At 38.0% G+C, this 25,805-nt stretch overlaps 1 protein-coding gene across 2 annotated transcripts in view; it reads left to right on the plus strand.

Moving 5' to 3' along the window:
* Nucleotides 1–25,805, plus strand: part of dscamb (Down syndrome cell adhesion molecule b) — a 108,142-nt gene that overhangs the window by 46,083 nt on the left and 36,254 nt on the right. The window contains exons 4-7 of one of the 2 annotated variants that reach the window (XM_060875737.1): nt 15,532–15,678; nt 19,146–19,424; nt 19,763–20,038; nt 23,991–24,287. In XM_060875737.1, the coding sequence (XP_060731720.1) occupies nt 15,532–15,678; nt 19,146–19,424; nt 19,763–20,038; nt 23,991–24,287 (999 nt within the window). The remainder of the gene's footprint in view (nt 1–15,531; nt 15,679–19,145; nt 19,425–19,762; nt 20,039–23,990; nt 24,288–25,805) is intronic. The other variant, XM_060875745.1, reaches the window with a different exon arrangement.

The following is a 25,805-nucleotide window of genomic DNA, read 5'->3' on the forward strand; positions in this document are numbered from 1 at the left end:
ACTGCTGTGAAAACACAGACATGCCTTTCCCTTCTTTTGGCTGACCCCACCCTCTCTGCTTCAGGAAAAGGGGCGGAGCTGAGCAGCTCTGTTCTTGCTGTGTGCAGGACAAAAGCCTGAAATGAAGAAACTTGCCTTGTACACTGCATGTCAGGATTATGCAGTCTGAGACAGCTCTATATAGACATTTCTTATACAAATTGACAATAATATCAAATCTGTCTTCTTTGTAGATTATTGTTGATAAATGATTTTAAGAAGCAAACCATGCATCATGATAATCCTTTCTCCAGCACACTGACGTTCCTTCCTGAAATCGACATATAAGACATTTTTAATCAGTACAAACAGATGAATTGTTTTATTTCTATCTATATGTCTGATAAAAATGATCCAGGACATTGTTGTCTTTCAGTGTGAGATGTTAAGATAAACTTACACAGAAATCTATGTGTAAATGAATGTTTGTAGATAACTCCTTTCATTTTGGAAAGCATAAATGGGTTTGATAACCATTTACTCTGAAGATATAAACATTTGTGTGAAAAAATATGAATATACTGTCATTAGTAGAATAGATAAAAACAGAAATTGTTTACTTTCATATGAGACATTAGTCACTACTATGGATTGTGACATGCCAGAGAAATTTAGAACTTTATATATATATATATATATATATATATATATATATATATATATATATATATATATATATATATATATATATATTTTTTTTTTAATTTAAATGTAATTTTAATTTTGGCCTCTGCGTTGTTAAAGTGGTTGTAGTGAGGAGCAGGAAAAGTATCTCTACTACAGATGGTGCAATAATAAATGTCAAAAGTACCATGGGATAATTTGGGATAATCTGAGATTATCTAAGATCTGTCTTCTTCATCAGTCATTGTGTCTCCTCTCTCTTCTCTTCTCTTCTCTTCTCTTCTCTTCTCTTCTCTTCTCTTCTCTTCTCTTCTCTTCTCTTCTCTTCTCTTCTCTTCTTCTCTCTCTTTTTTCCCTCCTCAAATCTGACAGTTCTTGCAGGCTTTGACTGTAATTAGTGTTCAGTGATATTTTCTTCACTCCATAACACTCACCACACAAGCAGCATCTCCGATCTCAACACCGACATTCTGTCATATACCTTTATAAGGTAACTTTGCCCAGCTACTAACTCTAGCTACTAAAAGGTGTTACGCAACAGAACGTGAACATATTTCAGTGTGTTCACTCTACAAACAAACCTGACACATCCTTAGATTGTTGACGCAGCATGAAGGTCATCCACACAGCAGGGGGCAGCATCTCCATGTCCTGCTACCTGCTGAGCCATACTTTGTCCTTCTGCTCTCCCTGTTGGTGCTGCATGCCCTTTTCTCACACAGGGGTAACTTAGAGGCTTCAGTAACAAACAATAATACAATAACCTGCAGGAGAAGTGATGTAAACACAAGTTAATTACAGACATGTATTAATGATTCTGAAGGTATTGATGAAATGTTAAACAACAAATCTTCAAACTTCAGTAATCTTTTCTCTATGGTTAGATTTTTATTTCATTTCAGAGATTGTTTCTAAATTTACAAAATGACGGAAATCCCCAAAGGGTCACATACTAAAGAAAATTCACTTCTCTCAGATCTCTTCACTGTCTTTAACTACAGACACTTTGTTTAAAACAAACAAACAAATAAATATTTGGAGAATTTTAAATATCATTAACGCTTCATTTCTGTTTGTTTTTTTTCCTACTTAATTTGATGTTAAAGTTTAATTTTAAGGGGAATTTTTTTTTAAACAAAATAAACTAATTATTACAAATTACAAAAATTCACCACTATTTTCTTAGCACTGATGAACCATAAACATATTGTAGAACCTGCGTAAAAAGATCTTATTTCACCCGACATTCAGAACACATCAGCATACATCATATATCCAGTCAGAAAAGTCTGGATACTCGGCGACAGACAGGACCCTCGGCCAATCGGGTAAAAGAGTCACAGAGTAACACTAATGTCTTTATGTTATACAGCAACCTGTGTTACGACACCAGAATAAGTTCAGAAAATATTCCAGGGCCGCAACAGAACTGAAGCCACATGTTTTTAACTTCAGATTTAACAAATGTGGAATATTATCAAAAGGGTCTAATTGTTATGGTATATTTTTATGGATATTACAATGTATTTAGTCACAAATACTGACATCACAAATCAAGCTGGCTTACTAACAGTTAGTTTAGCAGCTTAGCAAATGTTAATGCTGAATAAAACTGTACATAACTGCATTTTCTTCTGCAATAATTCAGATTTCCTGTATGTCTTGTCAAGTGCACTTTAGCAGTGAAGTAGCTTCGGTATCTTCTACATCCCTGTAGAAGAGACACATTATCCCAGCGTATATGCTAATGGCTCTTCAAACTGCAGGGTTAAGCTAAAGAAGACCTGTGGTTAATGTCTGCTGGAAATGACGTAATGGTTTATATTTCACCTAATAGAATATTGTTCAGTGTTTAATCTGAAATTCAACCTCAAACCACACTGTTGGAATGGTATTTGGTTTCAAGACCTCTTTATTTAATTCGTCTTAGGCATCGGGAACTCGATACTCGTTCAATATGTTCCCTGCTAGATGTACAAATAGATCCTCTAGATATTTTACATATATTGTATAAATATTACATTGTTTTTCTTCTGGTTATATCATACTAAACCACATATATAAATGTAACCCTTAATTACATTCTTGAGTTTAACGTGTGAACTGTGTTACAAGACAGAATTTCTTACTGGTCAGGAATTATTACATCTCCACTCTTTTCCTGTTATAATTAGTTAGTCAGTTAGTTAAGAACATTTATTTAACAAGGATAATAAGACTGACCTGACCAGGAAGGCAGCAAAAGATAAAACAAATATAAAGTAAAAGAACCATTTATTTATATTAATACATATGGATTATAATGATATCATTATATATAAATATGTATAACAAATAATTAAATACAATTCATTATATATAATGTGTGTGTGTGGGGGGGGGTCTGTGTGTATACAATCATATATCCAACATGACTAAACTCAACACAGTTAAATATAAGTATCCTATAAGTCGTCCATGTCGGGAAAGGCATTAAAATCTCACATCTTGGCCCAAACACAGGGGGTTGAATGATGTCCTTTGAATGAAGACAGCATGTTTTATTATGTGCAGCTTTCCTGTCATTCATTTAAAATCTACTTTTATTGTTGTTGTTGTTGTAACAGACAACTAACCACAGCAACTATATAAATATCCCAACTCGTCTAAAGCTATAAAAATGCTATAACCTTGAATTATTCAGTTATTTTATAACAGCTTTAAGAGAAGTGTGTGATTATGCAGTTAAAATCTGAGACAAGTCACATAGCTAATGGAGCACAAATACAAATACTGTAAATAATATCATTTTAAATTTAAACACAATGCTAGTACGCAACATAATTCCATGAATGAGCACAAATCAGTGATCGAAGGTAAAATGGATTGTAATATCAGTAGGTTTTATATATAATAGTCAGTGATGCACAAGAACATGGAGAGATTAAAATACTGTAAGATGATATTCAGTGTGAATGTTACAGTACAGATGGAGTGAAATTTGCTTTAAGAAATGTGCCTTTAAAGCAGCTGTGTGTCATTTTTAGTGCTCAGTTGTAACTGAGGTGGAGTTCATTTCCAGGCCAGAAAAATATAAACAGAAATAAAGTGAAATGAAATAATGAGAAAGAGACATTTTGTATTCTGCGGTATTATAAAGTGACTTATTTGTGTTTGAAATCTTTGCCTATTACAAGTCCATTAGCACCTTTAAACATGACAAAACACACCTTTAAAAAGTACAAGGATTTTAATTTGATCATGAATAGCTTGGCTGCAGTGAAGCACCGTACTGCACACTGAATGCAAGCAAGCTGAGATTGTGTGTGTTTATGGGGAAGAGTGAGTGATTCGGCTCAAATGGAGGATTCTCCATCTTGCACAGGAGTGTGTATGGTGGGTTGTGGGGGGCGTTCGGAGCGCTTTTGCTTTCATGGCGGTTGCTGTGACAGCACAGAAGAGTGATCGCTCAGGCTCCATTTTTCCAGGGCTGACGTCTTTGTTACGTTTCCTCCCCTTTATTCCTGCCACATGAATAGGATACACACTAGTCACACACTTGCCGCATCACTCTTATGAGCCACAGCTTCACCAGATTTTCCTCTCTCTCTCTCTCTCTCTCTCTCTCTGTCTCTCACTCTCTCTCCATATCCCCCTTTTTTTTGGTTGTCACAGTAACCATCTCACCTTCTCTCTCCAGTCACACATAATGAGGTGAGTGTGGAGAGAGAGAGAGAGAGAGAGAGAGAGAGAGAGAGAGAGGTGTTAGCATGAACAAAAAAAACATGGTTTATTGAGAGAATGCCAAATATGTGTTTTCTGTGCATCTATTCTCTCTCCTCCACATATTGCCTGTTTTTTTGAAGGGGGAAAAAACACAGTGCTGTCACCTATTCCTTATGTCTCCTGACTCGTGGTGTGAGGCAGAGAATAGACAAAAAGGATAAGCGAGAGAAACCATGCAAAGGAAAGAGAAAGGGAGAGAGAAATGAAGGGAAGATGGAAGATAGGGACAAGACAGTCAGTGACTTAGCATCTGTGGTCTTGTCATCTTTGTGGTGTTGTTATTCAGTCTAGAAAACCCTCACAAAGCTCTGTTTTTCCTCCCACACACACATTCTCACACACACACACTGTCACACACACACACACACACACACACACATACTCACACACACATACACACTCTCACACACCCTTGTGTGTCTGTCAGCGCCTTATACACTCTGTGGCTATTTTCTAACCAGCAGCCTGCCTTCAGACAAAAGGAAAGCTCTGCAGCTCACACACTTTCTCTCAGCGCTCTCTATTTGCTTTTCGCTCAAACGCGGTAACACAATCATTAACAGTTAATCACCCGGCACTCAAACAGTTATGATGATGATCATAAATTGCCATAAATCCAAATCTGCACCTTGTGCTCATTACTGTGTGGTGTTGCTGCTCTGTAGATATTGTTCAAGATATTTTAATTGTGCTTAAGAGATTTGGAGTATTTACAAGAAAAAGAAGAAGCATATGCTTTCATTCATTAGGAATAATTATTAAAAAAAAATCAGAGCACAATAATCAATATGGCTTCTGATCAGCCAAAGAATCACCTGACCAGGGTGCATTAAATTCTGTCTTATCTCCAAGCAAAACAGCCACCAGGCTAAAGTTAGTGATGTAATATTTTACAAAGCAGGTTTAACCGTTGCCTCACCTTCTGTTTTTTTAGATATCGTGTTGACTGTAGGGTTTTTATTCCCTGTAACCTTTAGCTCTTAGCATAGATATTATCTGTATGGATATCAGAAAACACAACACCAAATCCAGTGTTCATTAAAGATACTTATTTAACATTATCTTGTTACTGATTGGCTGCAGCACAAGTCACTCTGAGACTATGGAAAAACACAGAGCTGGAGGATGTTTACAATAAGAGGAATCATGAGCCAGAATAAATCTGATGATGAACAATGATGCTTTTTTACATGCTTATTTTTATTTTTTTTTATTTTTCAAAGGCATTTGTTCGGTATAATGTTATTTTAAATAATCATTTTGATATTATCAGAAGTATGCAAACTTCTGAAAACCCACCTGAGTAAAGTGAGTTATTCAATATAAATAATTATGTCTGTATTACTTCTGTAACATAAGTAACATCTCATTAAAATCATCTTAATGGTTAAAGGTTAACAAAATAACAGACTGAAACAATGCAATTCTATTTCTTTCTTATTTGCTGTGTGCAATCAGCAAAGTCTGGGATATCTACTGTAATGAGGATAAAGATTTACCTTTGACAATTAATGCTGATGTGTTTCTGCATTAGCTATTAAGGTTTTGATAATAATAATAATAATAATAAGAAGAAGAAGAAGAAGAAGAAGAAGAATGTTATATGTTGCTCTTATCAGCTGTTAGTGAACCAACCTCTGAAATGTTGCAGAGAAAAACTGTCCATCATCACGCTTCATGACAGAGACTCACCAGTCTCCTCACAATAACTGAAATATATCACATAAATTTAAGATTTATAGATAATTTTAGATTAAGGTCTGTTTAGAAGAATGCTGCATTTATACTGTTTTATAAAGGACACTATTTACATTAACATTATTTACATTGCCATTACTTACATTAACATTATTTACATTGACATTATTTACTTTGACATTATTTACATTGACATTACTTACATTAACATTATTTACATTAACATTATTTACATTGACATTATTTCCTGTTCAGTGTCACCAGATGAGGATGAGGTTCACTTCTGAGTCTGGTTCCTCTCAAGGTTTCTTCCTCATATCATCTCAGGGAGTTTTTCCTCACCACCGTCACCTCAGTCTTGATCATTAGGGATAAATGTTAGAGACAAATAGTAACTCAATTTTAAATTTGAAACTTTTTTCTGTTCCAAACTTCTATAAAGCTGATTTGAGACCATTGTTTGTCAAATAAATTGAACAGAAATGACTGTTAAGTTGTTGTTCATTATTGTTATACCTCAGTGCCATTTTCTTATTGCTTATTGTACTGTAGAATTAAAAGCAAGTATCTTCCTGTAATATGTTCCATGGAAAATAACCTTTTCTTTCTTAAGACTCTCAGTGCTCCATTATGAAAAGTGTAGTTATCAACCTACATAAGTTTTCATACATTTTCATGTGAATAGTTCAGAAGAAAGACAGAACTTATCCACTGATAGCACCGTGCATGTGCACGTTTATCAAACTTAGTGAATGCAAATGCTTTTGAAGTATCAGGCTGAGTGCAGAAGGTGTGGATATGAAGAGAGACACTACACTTTCCATTTGAGTGGTTATTACATTTGTGGCTAGCTGGTGCCTGATTTTACCCACATTTATACCTACATTGATTTTACACTTATAAAGGCTGGTACAGTATGTGTTCATTACAAACTCAATTGAAAACAATCTAGCACTGAGATGGACTGGTGTCCCGTCCCATCCAGGCTGTATTCACACCTAAACTCCTGGGTTAGGCATCAGATCCACCGCTGTATGCTGAGTACACGCTGATTAGTGACTGAATGATGGATTTCTGTCTGTTTAATTCTGTCTGTGTTGAAATGAGAAGTTTAGTCAAGAACAAACAATTCCCTGAATACACTTTCTACTGTAAATATCACACCACATTAAACATACACTTTCTACATCAGACAATACGGGAGTACATTTTGATGAGACACAATGCGTAGAGTCTTAGTGTGATAGCATCAGACTGGCTTTAAGGAGAAAGGACACACAGTACATTATATTACAGTATATACAGTATATTACTGTATTCATCAGTCAGTGATTTATTCCCATTGAAGAATTTAAATACACATTATCACAATTGTGATATAAGTGAACAAGCTGAGTTACAAATTGTTGATTCAATTCATTTAGTGTCTATTTGTCTGTTGAATTGGGTTTGCTTTTGTCACATGTATACATTACAGCACAGTAAATTTCTTTTCTTCACACATCCCGGCTTGTTGGGGTCAAAGCACAGGGTTAGTGATGATGCAGTGCCTTTGGAGCAGAGAGGGTTAAGAGACTTGATCATGGGCCCAGCAGTAGCAGCTCAGCAGTGCAGGGGCTTAAATCTCAACCTTCTGATCAACAACGCAGAGTACTGAGCATTTGAAGCGCTGTTGTGGAATTGTAGGAATGTGAAACAAACAGTGGATTTCTGTCATTTTGGTTATCTTGTTTCCTAACAGACAAACATAAAGTGTGGTCCGTTGCTTGGCTTTTAAGCACAAAACTAATAATAACTATAAAATAATGACATTTTTTGCAGTTAACAACAATTATAATGTAGTTTGGAGATTTTCCCTATGCAATATGTATTTCTCAAATTCATACCAATTCATGTCTCATTCTACACATGAAGGTGTGAACATGACTTTGAACCTTGATCTGCCTGAACAAAAGGAATCCACTATGTAAGATTTACACTTGTTTGATGCAATCATTGAATTGGGAAATATTTACTGTTGTCTGCATCTTTTACCATGTAGAGTTAAGCACTTTCCTTCCTTTTTTGTTCATTTCTCTCGTCAGCTTAATTAGTCACGTCTGATGTTAATTACATGAAGTATAGGAAATAGCAATCTCAAGTAGATCAAATTAGACGCTATACAGAGCCTGAAGTGTCTCGTTCTTTCTGTCTGTGTAGAGGCAGGCAGAAGCATGACCTGTGAGGAGCATATGACTGACTGAGCTTCATCTGTGCTACTAAATTAGAACCTAATAGTGGAAATCACATCGTTAGAATAGTTACATGGCTGTTTACTTCACAGCGAGACGCGTCTGTTCACTCAGCAGGCAGCCGTATTTCAGCCCTGATAATAAACATCGACGTGGCGTTCTGATTAGCACCAACGCAAACATGAACCGTGTCACTGTTTAGAAGTTTTAAATCAATATTCTTCATTATATATGATTATATTCTCTGTTTCTTTAATCTATTCGGTAAACTTGAGCTAAAAAAAGCTCTCAGACTTAAGGACAATGGTGGCTATGGTGTAGTCAGGAATAAAATCAGAATTCATAAAAATAATCAATTATTACACTACAATTCTTACACAATGTAATTTTAAATATTTGTAGGAGGTTCTAAAAATGCTTTTAAAATGTCTTTATAAGGAACTTGCACAGACAAAATTAAAAAGTATCTTTAAACACTTCCAAATTGTCATGATTGTTATATTGATGATTTCCTTAAGCAAAGAACAATCCAGTTTTGGGTAAAATCCAACACCAATCAGCTGTAATATTAAAACCATTGAAAAAATACATAGGTCCCCTGTGTGCTGCTAAAACAGCTCTGACCCGTCGAGTCATGGATCACTGAAGCAGACTGTAAAGTCCTGTAAGTTGTGAGGTGGGGCCTCCGTGGATCAGACTGGTTTGTCCAGAACATCCCGCAGCTGCTCGATCAGATTGAGTCTGGGGAATTTGGAGACCAAGTCGACACCTTGAACCTTTTATCATGATCGTCAAACCCTTCCTGAATGTTAGCAGTGTGCATGGAGCATTATCAGAGGCTTGGTCAGTACAGTAGTGGCCGAACATTTTAATGTAACATCCATATGAATGTCAGGGCCCAAGGTTTCTCAGCAGAACATTGCTAAGAGCATCACAGAGCCTCCACAGACTTGCTTTCTTCTTCCTGCTGCCATCTCTTCTCCAGGTAAGTGGTGCATCAGACCAGGCTAGTTGTCCCATCATGATAGTTTGACCATTGTTACTCAAATCCTTACGTTTTGCAATTTTTTCTGTTTCCAACACATCGACTTTGAGAACTACTTGTTCACTTGCTGCCTCGTATCTCTGGCCTCTTGACAGGTGACAGTGTAACAATATTCATTCATTCATTAATTTTCTACCGCTTATCCGAACTACCTCGGGTCACGGGGAGCCTGTATCTCAGGCGTCATCGGGCATCAAGGCAGGATACACCCTGGACGGAGTGCCAACACATCGCAGGGCACACACACATACTCTCATTCACTCACGCAATCACACACTACAGACAATTTTCCAGAGATGCAAATCAACCTACCATGCATGTCTTTGGACCGGGGGAGGAAACCGGAGTACCCGGAGGAAACCCCCGAGGCACGGGGAGAACATGCAAACTCCACACACACAAGGTGGAGGCAGGAATCGAACCCCCAACCCTGGAGGTGTGAGGCGAACGTGCTAACCACTAAGCCACCGTGCCCCCCAGTGTAACAATATAGTCAATGTTATTTACTTCACATGTCATTGGTTTTTCTGTCATGGCAGATTTTTGTAAATATAAATCCATATTATACAGTGGATAATTTGTATACTGTACAGTAATATATCCACACTCACAGTTCTATATATACTGCAGACGTAGTGTACAGCCATTTCATGAAGCACTGACTGCTGCAGGTAAAGAAACGCAGACCCAGCTTTGACAGACTGTTTGCTTTTTTGGCACTTTTTTGTATCTAAATTATGCTGAATGAAGCTTTTATAACGCCTACACTCGGCGCTTTTACAAAGTGGCTCATATGAAAGTTCAAACCGCTCGAGTGTCTTAATTTTTGTTAATCAGTGATAACTGAGCCTCTGTTCACCTGACCAGGCAGATGGAGGAGATGGAGATAGTATGAAGGTGTGAAGGGAGCAGAGGGAAGATTATGATTCTGGGCATCACAGCAGTCCAGGAGGTTGCTGAAGGCAGCCTGTGAGTTTACACTCCAGGGATTCACAGTGATGGAGGAAAATTAACAGGAAAAGATATCATGAAATCATCTGAAAACAGTTGGAGGCCTGTAAACATGCACCAAACTTTATTTGAAAAAGCCAAATCTTAAGCCAATCCTGCACCTTTATTGTTCTTTGATTGATTTGATTGTATGATGCAAAAACCTGTATGTCATTATATACGGTCATATGATATGCTTGAGCACCAGAGCTATTTTCCCTCTCTGTGTTTTTACATAGCCGGGTGAGTTGATTAAGATTTAGTCAGTTAATGGCATAGAAATGAACACAGATTCCTCATAATTGAACCTGCCAACTGTAACTAAGCACTAACAACCTAAACTGGGAAGTACGTTTACACGCTCGACAGAAACACATGCTGGACTTTAAAAAATAACTTGTGAATTGAAATAAATATGCTTGTTAATTGATGGTTAATAGTGTGTGTGTGTGTGTGTGTGTGTGTGTGTGTGTGGCCAAGCACGTGGACCAAGTCTGAGCAAATAGCTGCCTTTATCAGCAGCGCCCCTGCCACAAGCAGACACACGCACACACACACACACACACACACACACACACACACACACACACAGAAAGAGGGAGATGAGGAAAGGGATACAGTGTGAGGCAGATATGACATTCAAGAAAAAGACATAAAGAGGGTTTGGTACAGCTTCGGTTTTTCTGCCGAGATGCAGGAAGGATCTGCGTCACATCTCTACTGACATCATCTTACCATGAAACACTTTCTTATGAAGGGACCAATAAAAGCCCCCAAATACAAATATATGAAATAGAATAAGATTATTATAGAATAATTTCTAATAAATTCACTTAATACACGAATACCATTCTGTTCTCTTCAGGTTCACTGTTAAGGGTGTTAAGATACTATTGATTTCAATTACAACATCAAAATCTGTTCATTTAAACCTACACACATACTGTACATACACACACACATACACACATACATACACACACATACACACACATACATATACTGTACACACACATGCATATACACACATACATACACACACACACATACACACACATACATATACTGTACACACACATGCATATACACACATACACACACATACATACATACACACACATACATATGCACACACATACATATACACACACAAATACACACACATACATACACATAAACACACACATACATACATACAAATACACGCATACACACATACACACATACATAATATACAAACCTCTGACAGGTGACATGAATAAAATTGATTATCTGGTTACAAAGACCTGGGAGGACAACTGGGTGACCAGTCACAGCTTCATGGTTGCCCTTATTGATGTGTATGGGGAGCAAAAGCATGCAGAATCTACAGTGGGCACATGAGCATCAGATTTGGACCATGCAGCAATAGAAGGTGGCCTGGTCTTGTGAATAATGATGTACTATGGAAAGAAGGCAAGATGGTGAAACCTTGGGTCCTGACATTCATGTAGATGTTCCTTATTCCACTCTGAGCTTAATTGTCTGCACAAAATCATTTATATCCTAAATCAATATTATTAAAAGTCCCTGAATGCATCTGTTTCTGCTTATTTTTATCCCAGAAAGAAAGTGACTGTTTCATTACAGTTAATACATGATTCTGACTCTGATCTTTGGTTGATGTGATACAGCATACAGTTTTACATCTCTCTTGGATTATGTGACCGACAGGATTTGACATTACAGCTCCTCTTTGGCGTAGTAAATAGTTCAGCATGTAAAAGAATGTAAAAGAGTTAACCACAGCTTCATGCACTGTACACTCACAGAGGCCATGTGTTCAATTAAAAACAGAATTGTACTTAAACACAGTGATTCCATGTAAAGAGAAATTTGCACACAGAGCTTGTATCAGAACATTAGACAGGACTGATGATGCAAGTTGCCCTTTAGGGTGACCCTAGGTCTCGTCTAGCACTCATGGTTTTGTAAGATAGCATTCAAAGGACAGGAGAACAACAAGGGGCAGATAAAATGCCCAGGCAGATGATTGCTCCAATCAGGTACTGAGGTCCTGAAAATAACCCAGCTCTTGTCAGACAGACAGGAAAAGTGCTGGTAAGATGGACATGGCAGCTGTACAGTTTAACGAGTTTGAGGATAACAAAGTCTTGCGTGCCGTTTAATGACTCTCTCATGTTCTCTCATGCTCTTGTACTGACTTTTTTTTTTCTCATTTTTTCCCCTCCATTTTCCTTCTGTCCTTGTTCCTGCTGTCATTCAGCCTCCATCTCAGACTGGCTATACTAAAACATTTTTCAGGTTCATATGTACCCTGGTGTAGAGAACAGAGTCATGAATATATACAATACTGTGTGAATACGGTTTAAATGTTCAGAATGTTTTTGCATAGATCAGGCAAATGATGGTAGCTGATGTAGTGGAAAAGCTTCAAAATAAATCCTATACATTACTTCTACTGTAAAAAATGTTAATGTTTTAAATGGCCGTGTACAGTCTATCTAGTGGCCATACAGTATATTGAGAATTTAAAGCCATTTGGGATTGTGTGTTAAAGCCTTAATTTAAACCAAACCAATGGATTGAGCTTGTGTTACCTAGTACATGGAAAATTGTTTTAAAAAATCTAACATTTTGTGTTCAAATAAAAAAATTGTAGGTGATGTTCTTTACCTAATGTGTACAAACTGGCAATATTTACTCTGCCATTGACTTTATTAACACTATGATTCAAACAGAATTGAATACTCAATCTTATGAGTAAATAATATTTGAATGCAATATGAGAAGACAGGTCACAATATAGCATAATTTCTTTTTAAATATATGTCACTTCCCCACTTTATCTTGTGCTGTACATGGTTATATACTATATGTGTGTGTATATTTTCTGAGCCATGTTGGTGACATAATTTTTGCTGTACATTAGAAGTGATTGGATTGTTCTGAGGGGTTTAGGGTTACCCATTGTTGCCATGATGATGTAGGCTGTTGTCAACACATCACTCTAATAGTGACAAATGGTACTCATTACATCAGTGTTAATTTGCCCTCTCGATCAGCCTGGGATGCAGATACTCAGGCTGAGCTGATCGAATTGTCAGTATAATTACTGGCGTAAGACCTTATTAAAAGCCTGGGTCTCTGGATCCAGTCTGTCACTATAGGCAGGCTTATCACTCACTGGCATCTCGCTACTGCTCACAGATGTTATTTTATATCCTGCTTAATGAGGACAAAAGACATGATTGTGCACTGTATGTACAACAGCCATTCTTAATCTGGAATATTTACACATTGAAATACTCAGAATTTCATTAAAATATATTGTTTTGCTAGGGATTTGCTTCTCTACTCGGGTACAAAAATAAACATCAATAGCAACCAAAAAAACACAATTTTTAATTAGCAGTAGAAATATGCAGTTTAATCTAAGTCACCTTACAGAAGCTTAATGGTCAACACATTTGTTTTGCATTTCATTTTGTGCTTTGGGGGTTTTATCTGGGTCTCCTGTCTTGTTCTTGTTCATCTTGGTCTCCTGTCTGAGACGAGTTGAATGATTACGCCAGTGTCACAAGCTGTAGTGTGAAGAACACAAGTGAATAAGTGCTCATGCTTTATTAAGAATGATCCAAGAATCACCATCAAAGTCACAAAAACATTAGCAAATAGGAAAAACAAGAGGATAATCAGCAATCAAAACACGTTATACAAGTGAGGGGCCAAGCAGGAAGTTCCACAAGGTGGAAAGAACAGGAAACATGGATCACTAAGGTGTACACAAAGCCCTGATATGACTTTACAATGAGGAAAAGAAACAACATGGCAGAAATAATGTGATTAGTAAATGCAATTATCTAACAAATACCCAACAAATTACTTTTGCATCTCATTTTATATAACATAAAAATATAAAACATACTTCAATGTACTGTCTTTTGCTTAAAGACTGGACTAAAATTGTCTTTGTCAGCTGGTCTGGAGTTCTTTGGGTGGGGGGGTGTTTCAGGTTTAATGATCTTAATTAGCAATGATAAGGCTTTTTAGCCCTGAACAACTGCCATCTGGCTCCGGTATTTACTTCTGATTAAGTCCAACCAAGCTAACTGGAATACCAAGTGAGAATAGTGACATTCTAATGCTGTGCTAAAGCTAGGTGTAAGATTCATGACTAGGAAATGTGCAAAATACATAGACAACACTAATCAACAGAAAAGCATTTAAATTAAATAAATAAATAAATAAATAAATAAATAAATAAAAACCTGTTACAAAAAGAACTCAGATATTTGGTTGCATTAGTCCCTCAATTAGCTGAACCGCATTCTATTGCTTTTGTAGCATCTACATTTACAGTACATATGAGTTGAAACTATTGGTCTTACTTGTCTCTTGTATTGGTTTACATAATTAAATGTGTGGCTTTTGCATCTTTTGCATGGTTAGAAATGGGAATCTGCAGGATACTGTCACTTGAGTGAACATAATCAGTCCTTTCCTTGACCTTATTGATATTGAAACACATCCATATGCTGTTTGGTTTCGTGGTGTAATAATACTGGTTTCATCACATCTAGCTTTAAACTAGGAGCTAAACCCTCCTTAGGATATCAAATCTTAAACGCCCATTCCTAAGTAGGTCAGTGCTTACAATAGCTGCAGACTCCCCCCTCTTCTTTCACCCTCACACCCTATATGCCACAAGCAGTGTTTGGCAGACTGCATGCATCAACAAACCATTTCAAGCTGCATTGGCTTTTACACAGCTGATCTGAATAAAGGCAATGCAGGACAATCACAAATTAATAAAACAAGCTGTTTTTCTCTCATATATATTTAGCTCACACACCAGCTTAAGGTAAAAATATTAACCACCAGCTCAGTAGCGGCACAGTCATGTTCAACAGATCAATACTTCAACACCACCCAAGTTGGCCTATGCCTTTATCTAGAAAAATAAATTAAATATTTGACACACATCTTTCTTCTTTTTCTTTATTGAATTTGATTGAATAGCACAATGTTGTACTCAAATATTTTAGGATTCTGTGTACACCAAAAGACAAAGTAAAGTGACTGAATGCCATTATGCTGACTCTCTCTCTCTGTTCTATCTTTTCTTTTCTCTTTTAGGATCAAGATTTCTCATTACATCCACAGGGGCCTTGTATATTCTGGACGTGCAGTCGGAAGATGCGGTGAACATCTACCGCTGCACCACGCGGCATCGATACACAGGAGAGACTCGACAAAGTAACAGTGCCCGATTACTCTTATCAGGTGAGGGATTTATTTTTCTTTTGATATAAACAAGTAAAATAGGCCACTTAGCTCTATTTGCTCATTTCCTTGGCAGTTACATGTAGCATGCTTTTCCTCTGGCCATTCTCATCAACATGAGTGATTAGTTAAACCTGGTGGTTCTCCACTCAATCATAAGACCAGGGTCACATTCACATCCTACTGTTCTACTTCCTTTAGTTCAAGTATACCAGGGCAGTTTCCTTCAGGTGAGAGACCATTGGTTTCATCTGACCAAAAAACATTTGAGCCTTCTTTACCATCTGCCTGCACTTCCTTACTTACGTCTTTTTTTCACCACCCTGACTATGAAACAGCTAGTAGACTATTGTATGCAACCCCAGCTCAAATCGAGAAAACTTGCCTGCAACTGCTGCATAGTTGCTTAACTCACAACAATGGTACACTGAGGTAGCTCACAGATTACAAGGTTTATGCTCTGCAATGCCACATTTGTCTCAGACTGCAGGATAGTCGGCATGCATAGCCAGTAATAGTAACAGGTGAAACAAAGATCTTTTCAGATTCAATGGACCCAATGATTTCACAGGCTGCCATTGGCACTGCTGCATCATCCACATCCATTATGGCCAATAATGCACCAACAAATCCTGGTAAAAAGGTCTTGTTTCTGTCTCCGCCTTGTTCATGAACCATATCAGAAAGGGACTTGTCTGTCAGTTCACAAACAAACCAATGCACTGCTCTTCTGGAAGGTGTTTTCACCTAAACTGAACTACTGACTACAGATTCCCCGATACAGAAAAGGGAGGTCCTTGTGTACAGTGTTTCATGTGAAAAACTGTATTTTTCACAAGTTTTTTCAACCTTGCTAGAGGCATCTGACAATATCTTTGCTGTACCAACATAGGATAAGTGCATAGGCTTATGTGTATAATTGCCCACATAAAGAACTACACACACCCTGCCATTGCAGGTGCTCTAGGGAGACTCACACACCCTTTACACCCTGGTGCCAAAGAATTGGGTATGGCACTCTGTATCTGCTGTATCTTGCAGCAGTTACAAGTGAAAATTCATCTATAAAGATCTATGGACAAACACAGTTTCTGACACCTAGCATTGCAGGTGTAGGGTAATGGGTTTGTATGTTCCATTCACAAACATCTTTTTAGTCACATTGCCCAAGTTCACCCCCATCTGTCCCATTTGGGTTCATTTGGCCCAAGCTGGAGATTTCAAATGTTCAGTATGTTCAGCAGTATTGGCTGCAAGTTGCACATTTAGGCAGTCCAGACATCTAAGTGACTCATTTGAGTGAATAGAATAAACCATCAATTTGCTAAACAGCTGCAAGTATTTCAGTATTTATTTTGGCAGACAAGGTGTTTAAATGTAGCCTGCTGCCTCAATATGTCTTTGTTTTGGACAGATGAACAATTCTCATTAACTACTGAATGTTTCCCATTGTAGCATTTATTTCATTTGCAGATTGTATCGGTATTATCTCATTAATAGTCAGAAATGACTGTGCCCCATGTTACGGACGCATCTCATGTTCACCGTAGAATTGTGCAATTTGTGAACCATTCTGAAAGCTTGTTTATATTTGCTTTCATGCCACACAGATTTACGAGCATGGCTTCATCAGCCTGTGAATGTAGTGAGACATTCTGTCTAGAGACATTAATCTCAATTTTCCGTATCTGCCATCACTGTTAGTATATGTGCTCTTTGATCAGGTTGCTGCGTCAGTGTGCTTTTTAATGCATGTAAGATTTCAGTTCAATTCAATTTATAGTGCTTTAAACAGTTCACAATCCCTAATGAGCAAGTCTGAGGTGACGGTGGTGAGGAATTCCTTGAGATAATATGAGGAAGAAACTTTGAGAGGAACCAGACTCAGAAGGGAACTTCATCCTAATCTGGTGACACTGGACAGGAAATAATGTCAATGTAAATAATGTCCTTACTACAACAGTTTGTAGATGAGTGAACTAATGGGTCAGCGCAAACTCTGAGTTCACCACAGACTCAACACTAATTCCTTCCTGCCAAAGTCTTCAAATGATTTCCGATGAAGTCCCAACCATAAAGCTAACAGGCGCAAAGCCTCACAGTCTCTGGACAGCCCCAACCACAACAATCCCATGAGTCACTGGCTGTCCATGCAGATCAATCCCCGGCAGGGTGACCACCGGGCGACAAGACTCCAAACAGGGGTAGGGCATCAGGATTGATGAAGTAGGTCCGGAAGAAGAGGCGATCAAACAAGTGACTCTGGGAGCTCGGGAGTGGCATATGTAGCTCGACAGAGAGCTCTTTATTGAAGTTTATACATTGTTGAATAGCCCAGTAACTTTCTTGGACAATTTTACATTTACAGCATTTGGCAGATGCCTTTATACAGAGCGATGTAGTGCTTTTAAAAAGCACTAAAAGTGCTTTTAAGTCTCTATCATTGAATACATTAACTCTGGTTCACTAGGTTACAGACTTACGATACAATGAGCCTACAAAACTATACCATGATTTGGCATAGATCCAGATTCATTTTCACTAAGGTAGCCATGTGCCACTGTTCCTGAGCCAAACCTGCTGTACTCCATTCTGACCATCAGATGGTGGCCACACTCAGCAAGTGGGCATCCAGCTAGAGAATGACAAGTAGCTGCTGAAAGTACCTCAGGGTCTGTCTTCGGAGGCAAAATATTTACAGGCTGCTGTAAGCTTCTCTGTGAAATCTTCACTTTAGTGCTTTGTTGCATGTGCTGCTAACAGCTCTCCAATTTGGTGCTTGCCCACTTGCCAGGTCCTGCCCCTGCAAAGAAGCTTATATTTATTTCCTAGCAAGCTCTGCTGCCATATCTGATGCCTGTTCAGTGTGGTCTCATTGTACAAGAGGACTGCATAGACAGCATTATTTCCATACCCTTGGAGGTATGCTTTACATGTCTGTAATGTGCAGTTGGCCGGTTGCAGTGGCTTTGCATGAACAGTTTGCCACCTTATCCTAGGCAGGAGGTTGAGAAAGCTGCTGCACACCAGTTTAAAGAAAGTGATTTCATTTGTTTGAGTTTGTTACGAATTCAATTTGTTGTATTTGTAACCGATTTGTATGGAAACAGTTCAACATTATTAGTTGAAAGATTAGACACAACTTCTCTTTTTTAAATACATCAGGATTAAACATCGACATTCATTTCTGATCATGAGAATGGCAATACAGTGCAGATGGAAATAAAATCATGCCTCAGCAATACTACTTAGTTGTACTTGGCCTGTGTGACAATAGAGCCCAGTATTTTATATGATTTAAATTAAGGTTGTTTTCTTTGACTTTTCAAGAAAAGTCATTTTTGTATCAGATGATGACACAAAGTATAGAAACCACTCAAAACTAATGCACGAGTAATAACTGGAGGTAATTTAACAATAATTACATCTATTTTTTGTCTCCCTTTCTTTAACTTTCAATGTCTCAGAGCCTGTGGATTCAGCTCCAGTGATTCTGGATGGCTTTGAGAGGAAAGAGGTCATGGTTGGTCATCGGGTTGAGTTGCCCTGTAAGGCGTCTGGTCACCCTCCGCCTCGCTACCGCTGGCTGAAAGACAACAGCCCTCTGGAGTCTGACAGTCGCTACCACCAGAGTGTCTCAGGCCTCCTCATTGAGTCTACCCGACCCAGTGATGGAGGCAACTATGTGTGTGAAGTCTGGAACAGCTTTGGCAATGCCAAGGTGGTGGGACGGTTGGTGGTCAAACGTGAGTTCCCAGTTTCTAGTGTAAAAATATGATTGTGAGAAAATAACTGAAATGATTTAAAATCATGAATGTCACAGATTTCTATCTGCTCTTCTCAGGTTATGCTCTAATTCATAATTACATAAATGTAAGTAAATAAGCAAATAATCTATTGAAATACCAAAACAGGTTCCAAAGACCCTATTGATTAGTATTAAGCGTATATCCACAACAAATTTTTCCTTTGAGAAAAAGTGCCAGACATGAAGTACCACTGAAAGGTGAAAACTCAAAATTTAGCCTAGATTCTGGAAAAATAGCTAAATTTCTCTGCTGTGTCTGTGTGTCTTCCATTCTAGAGCCCCTAAAAGCAGTGGTGAGCCCTCGTAAGGTCAGAGGCAGTGTGGGCAGTCAGGTGTCTCTGTTCTGCAGTGTCACTGGCTCTGACGAATATGAAATCACCTGGTACAGAAATTCAGATAGGATCCAGCCAGGGCCCAATGTCCGCATCACTGGCCTTAACCATGAGAACCTGGTGATGGAGGGCATGGCCAAGAGTGATGGAGGAGCCTACCAGTGTTTTGCGCGCAATGGCAAGATGTCCACCCAGGATTTTGTGCAGGTCATTCTGGAAGGTGAGTTAAATCTTAAAAGACTTTTTGTTTGAGAGGGACATATGGGATGTCATTCTCTTAAAAACATAATTTATAAAGATAAATGTATGATCCACAACAATACAAGCCAGGCATGATGGAACTATTAGAGTGAAAGGTGCTAGAACTCACATGCCCAGTGTTCATTCGTCTTCTGAATGCCTGGATTTTTAGCAGTAATCTGCTTACTCATCCAAAATAGATGTTTAAATCTGAAGAAAGTTGTGTTTTTTATGTGGCAGAAAAATGTAGGAAAATGGGCCAAAAACATTGAGTACCTTCCAATGTGCGTCTGTTTATGCATGACTGATTAGGAGCTGAGTCAACAAACTTACTAAGCTCAGGAATGACAGTGTCAGGTATTAGCGTTAAACAAAATACAAACAACAAAAACAACACACTATGACACTATGTGTATGTGTGATATATATTAAGACATGTGATTCACCTATATATACAATTTGACACCACAGTTTAACACTTTAATAGTTCATGTTTCAAGCCTTTGTTACATAGATCACAGGATCATAAAATGGCATGACTCAAGTTAGCTCTAAGCAGAAACCATCACTGTATTACAGTTCTGATTTTCTAGATGATCGTGTCTTAATGCTGCTCCGATTGTGTGTCTGTGCAATAGCAGGAAGAAGAGTGTAATGAGGAGATTTTGCATTAGTTCTTGGCAGCAGCATAATGTAGTTAAAGCTGTTTCCATGACTTGAGTAATCAACTATCTTGCTAACAACAAAATAAAGATATATTTCCATACAATTCAGACCAGTGATAGGGTTCCTTTTGGTACTACTTAAGTCTTCTGATTTGCTTGTTTCCTAGTTGAGTACCAAAAACAAGTTGTGTCTTTGTGACCATGAACTCACGTGACATATGCGGCCATGACCATTTTTGTATTGCTGATTAAGCGGAAGATGCCGATTCAAGACTTAGCCTTAAGCTATTTGCTGCATAATGAAAATGGTGTTGCAGGAAGCACACATCCTTTCCCTGAAACTACAGGACTGTAATAGGGACTGAAACAGGCAGCTAACATGACTGCAAGGCCCACTAGGAGAAGGCAGGCAAAGTCATCTGGGCCATATTCAAAGGAAGAGCAGCAGTTGCCATAGGGTTCAGCTCTACAACCCCATAAAGTGGAAAGTACACACCTGTAGTGATTTGGAGAACAGAACAGAGAGGCTGTCAGTGAGCATGGGCCAAATACAAGAACTATTAGCAGCAATGCAGCGACACAGTGAAGTTCAGTTCAGCTGCCTTATACTGTATGTAGTGATTTCACTTGCATTGGCTGTATCTTATTCTTAAAACATATAGAGTCTTGGTGGGTGGCCCACATCGCATGCAAATGGAGCATTTGGAAGGTCAAATTGAAAGCCCAGTGTATGACACAGTAGCAGATCGTGTGCTCCAGGGAGGCTCAAGCCTGTCTTGGCAAAACTAAAGCTTGATTCTTTACCTTGTTCTGTGGATCAATTGCCTAATCCAGATCCATATCAGTTCTATAAAAATACCTTTTTTTTATATTACTTTACAGAATGCAAGAAAACTAAAACTAGTTACAAGAGCACACATAATGTCTGCAATGGCAGCTGCAGAAAGCACAGGGCTGCAATTAATGCCACAAGAAGACAGACCTCCTTAGTAATATGTGAAAAGCATAGCATTGTGGGCAGACCTGCACTGCGCAAAAAAAAACCTGTCAATAAAAGGACTGACACACTTGTGTCTAAACCTTGCAAGTTTTAATCTCTATCACTTTCACCATGCCACATTAATAAACCTCAAGTGTTTTCCCTGCTCTAACACACCCACTTCAAATCTAGAATGGCTATTAATTATCTGATTAGCTGAATGAGGTGTGTTGGGGTAAGAAAAACACAAGAAGGACATGGGTTTCCCTAGGGAACCTGTTCTTCTATGGAGCTCATAGCAACACAGCATGGGGAATCCTTGAAATGAAAGCTATGTGGATAGTTCTGGCACAGGAACCAGGAACCCCCTAAAGTACTACTGAGGACAGATAATGCTACGTTTTACATAAACAACCTGACTGTGGACCAGGATGCAGTCACTTATGATTGGCCAAATGTAAGATGTATGCTTTTCAGTCAATATTACTCTTAAGGTATGGACTTGGTGCTAGGCAGGTCTTTCAGATTGATGTATGAACCAACAGAAGATGAACAGAACAGATAAAATGTGTTTCACTTAAGACAGCTTTTGCCTCACTATTGCCAAGACATAGCAGATTGAATAAGCTGTAGGTCAGCACTCAATGCCTGGACTGGAATTCAATAGAGATAGGCTATAATAAAGACATGTATGCGGTATAATAAAGACATGTATGCGGTATATTAATAAACTGAATTTTCTGGCCACATTCCAGAGATTCTATAGACATCTTACAAATGTATGTCACCACAACCACAACCTTCGAGTTCTTTGACGTATTAGATTCACTGTCATGCTTAATCAAGAACGGTATTTGAACTTGTGTAATTTTTGAGAAAAAGTTGAAAAAAGTATTGAAGTTATTATCAACTTAATGGAGTGACTCCGTGCTTTAACTAACATTGTTAACTTGAATGGCTGAGTGATTGTCACCTGTGGCAGAAGGCTAAAGCTGTCTGTGCCTTACATGTTTTACATCTTTAGTAAGGTACATTAAAGAATAGCTTATTTTTATTACCAATTATAGAGTACAGTACTAATATTCTGAGTGATTCTCATGGTTAGTGGAGAGCAGTGTCAGTACTTGACTGACTCTAAAATGCAGTAGAAACAGTACAGTATCAGCACTCAAGTGAATATAATTTTCAAATAACATGAGTGTCAGCAGTTGAGTGTATCTTACACTGAAAAAGGATCAGCATCACCTTTATTGAGTAAGACAGACTAATAAGAATGCTATGAGGGGTCAAGATTACACACAGAGATAAGGTACAACAAAGGCATTGCTTCTAAGCATTGCTTTGCATTCAGTGCTTGGTTATGGAGCCAGCAAATAAGAAAACTCAAGTTCCAGAAGTTAAAACAACACTAGAAGCCCTTCGCTTTGTTGTAGTACCACAGATACGCGTATATAAGCTAGTTTTCTGCTATAAATCTAGAATATGTACGTAAACATAGATTTGCAATATTAAATATTTTGTTATAGTTACTCATCTAACATATTTCATTTTACCTCAAGCTACTGAAATGGCACAGATGTCTGTATGACTTTCCCAGAGATGAACTTGTAAAGGGTGGTTATAAGAACAATAGTGAAATAAAGTAAGGATTACATTTTGCCTAATGTTGAGATAAAGCTGTGTTTATAGTAGCATTAAGTTGAGATGGATCTGATCTTCACATCTTCAGCCAGCAGATACTTACCTGAGCCTGGTTGCTGAGGCAACTGTGTCCCATGGTAGTGGAACTGAGTAAAGAGATATTGATCATCTATAATGATGTGGAGTGAGTCTGCACAGTCAGAGAGCAGTGATGAGCTATGACTTCAGGCACTTCAAGAATCACTGCTGTTTAAACTTGACAGAAATAAAGGACATGAGAAAACATACAAGTAATACAACTTGCAATGAAATAAAAAAATAAGAATAATAAGAAAGTGCAATTATGCTATGTGCAGGTGTGTTACATGTAGAATCACTAAAAGTGCAGTTTGCAGAATGTTAGTGGCGTAATAGAGTCATACGGACTCTTCAGTGAGTGGTAGTAATGTCTGTGTTGAGGAGTCTGATGGTCTGGGGGAAGAATATTTCCAAAGTTTATAATAGTTAGTATCTTTAGCACAATATAGTTCATCCCAATATTCCTATTACATCTAGAGTTAGAATTGAGCTTATGTATTGTAAATGTATGTACGGTGCATATACTATAAACACTATAAGAATATATCTGCTATTTGCAATTTCCTCAGATGGCACTCCAAAGATCCTGTCAGCCTTCAGCGAGAAGGTGGTAAGCCCCAACGAGCCAATCTCCCTGGTGTGCCATGTCAAAGGCACCCCACTCCCCACTGTGACATGGACACTGGATGATGAACCCGTCATCAAAGACAGCCACCACCGCATGGATCGCTTTGTCACGGTCGAGGGTCATGTGCTCAGCTACCTGAATGTCTCACATACACAGGTCACTGACGGCGGTGTCTACCGTTGCACCTGTAACAACTCTGCCGGATCGGTCTCCTACCAGGCGCGAATAAACGTAAGAGGTGCTTGTCAGATCAGCTCCTCCAAAAAAATAAACAAAAATGCACTCACATCACACTTTGATGAAAACTGTGTTTAAGATGTTTGTATTTTTTTTTTTAATATTCATGTTTCTGGTATTCTTTCTGACATATTAAGTTGACAGTTGTTTTTCAGCTCAGTCTTTTACCTTTTTTAAGCAGGGTTATTTCTGAAATTGTTTGGCTACTCTACAACCCAACTGACTCAACGTCTCAATCATACGTTATACGGCTATATATGGTTTGTGGACACCAGATCTTCACACCCATACATGGTTCTTCACCAAACTGTTGCCACAAATCTGGAAGCACATAATTGCATAAGATGTCACTGTATACTGCAGGATAACCTAAGCCAAACCTATTCCAGCATGACACTGCTCCTGTACACAAAGCAAGGTCAGTGAAGATATGGTTAGCCAAGGATGAAGTGGAAGAAATCGAACGCCCTACACAGAAGAGTGGAGGTTATTATAAGAGAAACTAAATCTACAATGGGATGCTCCAAAAGCACCTATGGGTGTGATGGTCAAGTGTCAACAAACATTTGGTTATACAGTATGTGACCCTCTCTCTAGATGTAGACCAATGTGCCTGAACCTGGTAAAATCTAAGCATTTATAACTAGTTTGTGATTCTAGATTGAGATTGTGCGGTGGCTCAGGGGCCCTAAGAGGCTGCATAATCCATGTATGGCTAGAAACAGCCCTGCTTGTGGATATAAAGATATGTTGCCCAATTTGTCATCCCTTAATCTTGTCTATTAACAGAACAGAATAGAAACCACTATAGGATCCTTTGACAAGATCTTAGGTTATAATTACTTTATAAATATCCAATAGTACTGGTGACCACTTTTTATTGGTATTTAATATTGTAGTTTTATTGTAACTGAACACCTAAACAGTGGACCTGCAATGTAGCTGTGTCTATTAAAGTGGCCAGTAAGTGTACACAAGTTACCTACTTGTATTTCTCACAAGCTTATGAGATTTGCTGATTGTTAACACAGAGTATTGGGTTTGTATGCTGATAGTACATTATATGGCATTATAAATAGTTTGTTATATGATTAGTTATTCGTACAACTAATTTTCATATGCGGATTTTTGTGTATAGTGCAATCTGTGTGTAATAGGACACAATTTTAGTTGTTTTTATCTCTGCACAAGCTAGAATGAAACTTTATGAGGTTCAGGTGCACAATGTAATTTTTAATACAGCTCGTGTAATATATAGCCCTCGTCGTTTAATCGAATAAAGGTAAGCGTATCGTTGGCTGCTGAATCTTTAGTTCTATATAAATATAGTGTGGAGTAAACTGACTCATAACATGATCAGATCAGAGAAAAGATGCACTTAAAATAATATATTAAAATTCATAATAGTTCTAGGTTTGGTCCTTCAAAGCTTTGTGATTTTGTTGTGCTTACTATTCCAATTTAAAAAATGATAAACATTTCTGAACATTAACAAGCTGACCATCCTGATGTTTTCTTT

Source organism: Tachysurus vachellii, chromosome 1 (assembly GCF_030014155.1).
Source record: "Tachysurus vachellii isolate PV-2020 chromosome 1, HZAU_Pvac_v1, whole genome shotgun sequence".
NCBI classification, from domain to species: domain Eukaryota; kingdom Metazoa; phylum Chordata; class Actinopteri; order Siluriformes; family Bagridae; genus Tachysurus; species Tachysurus vachellii.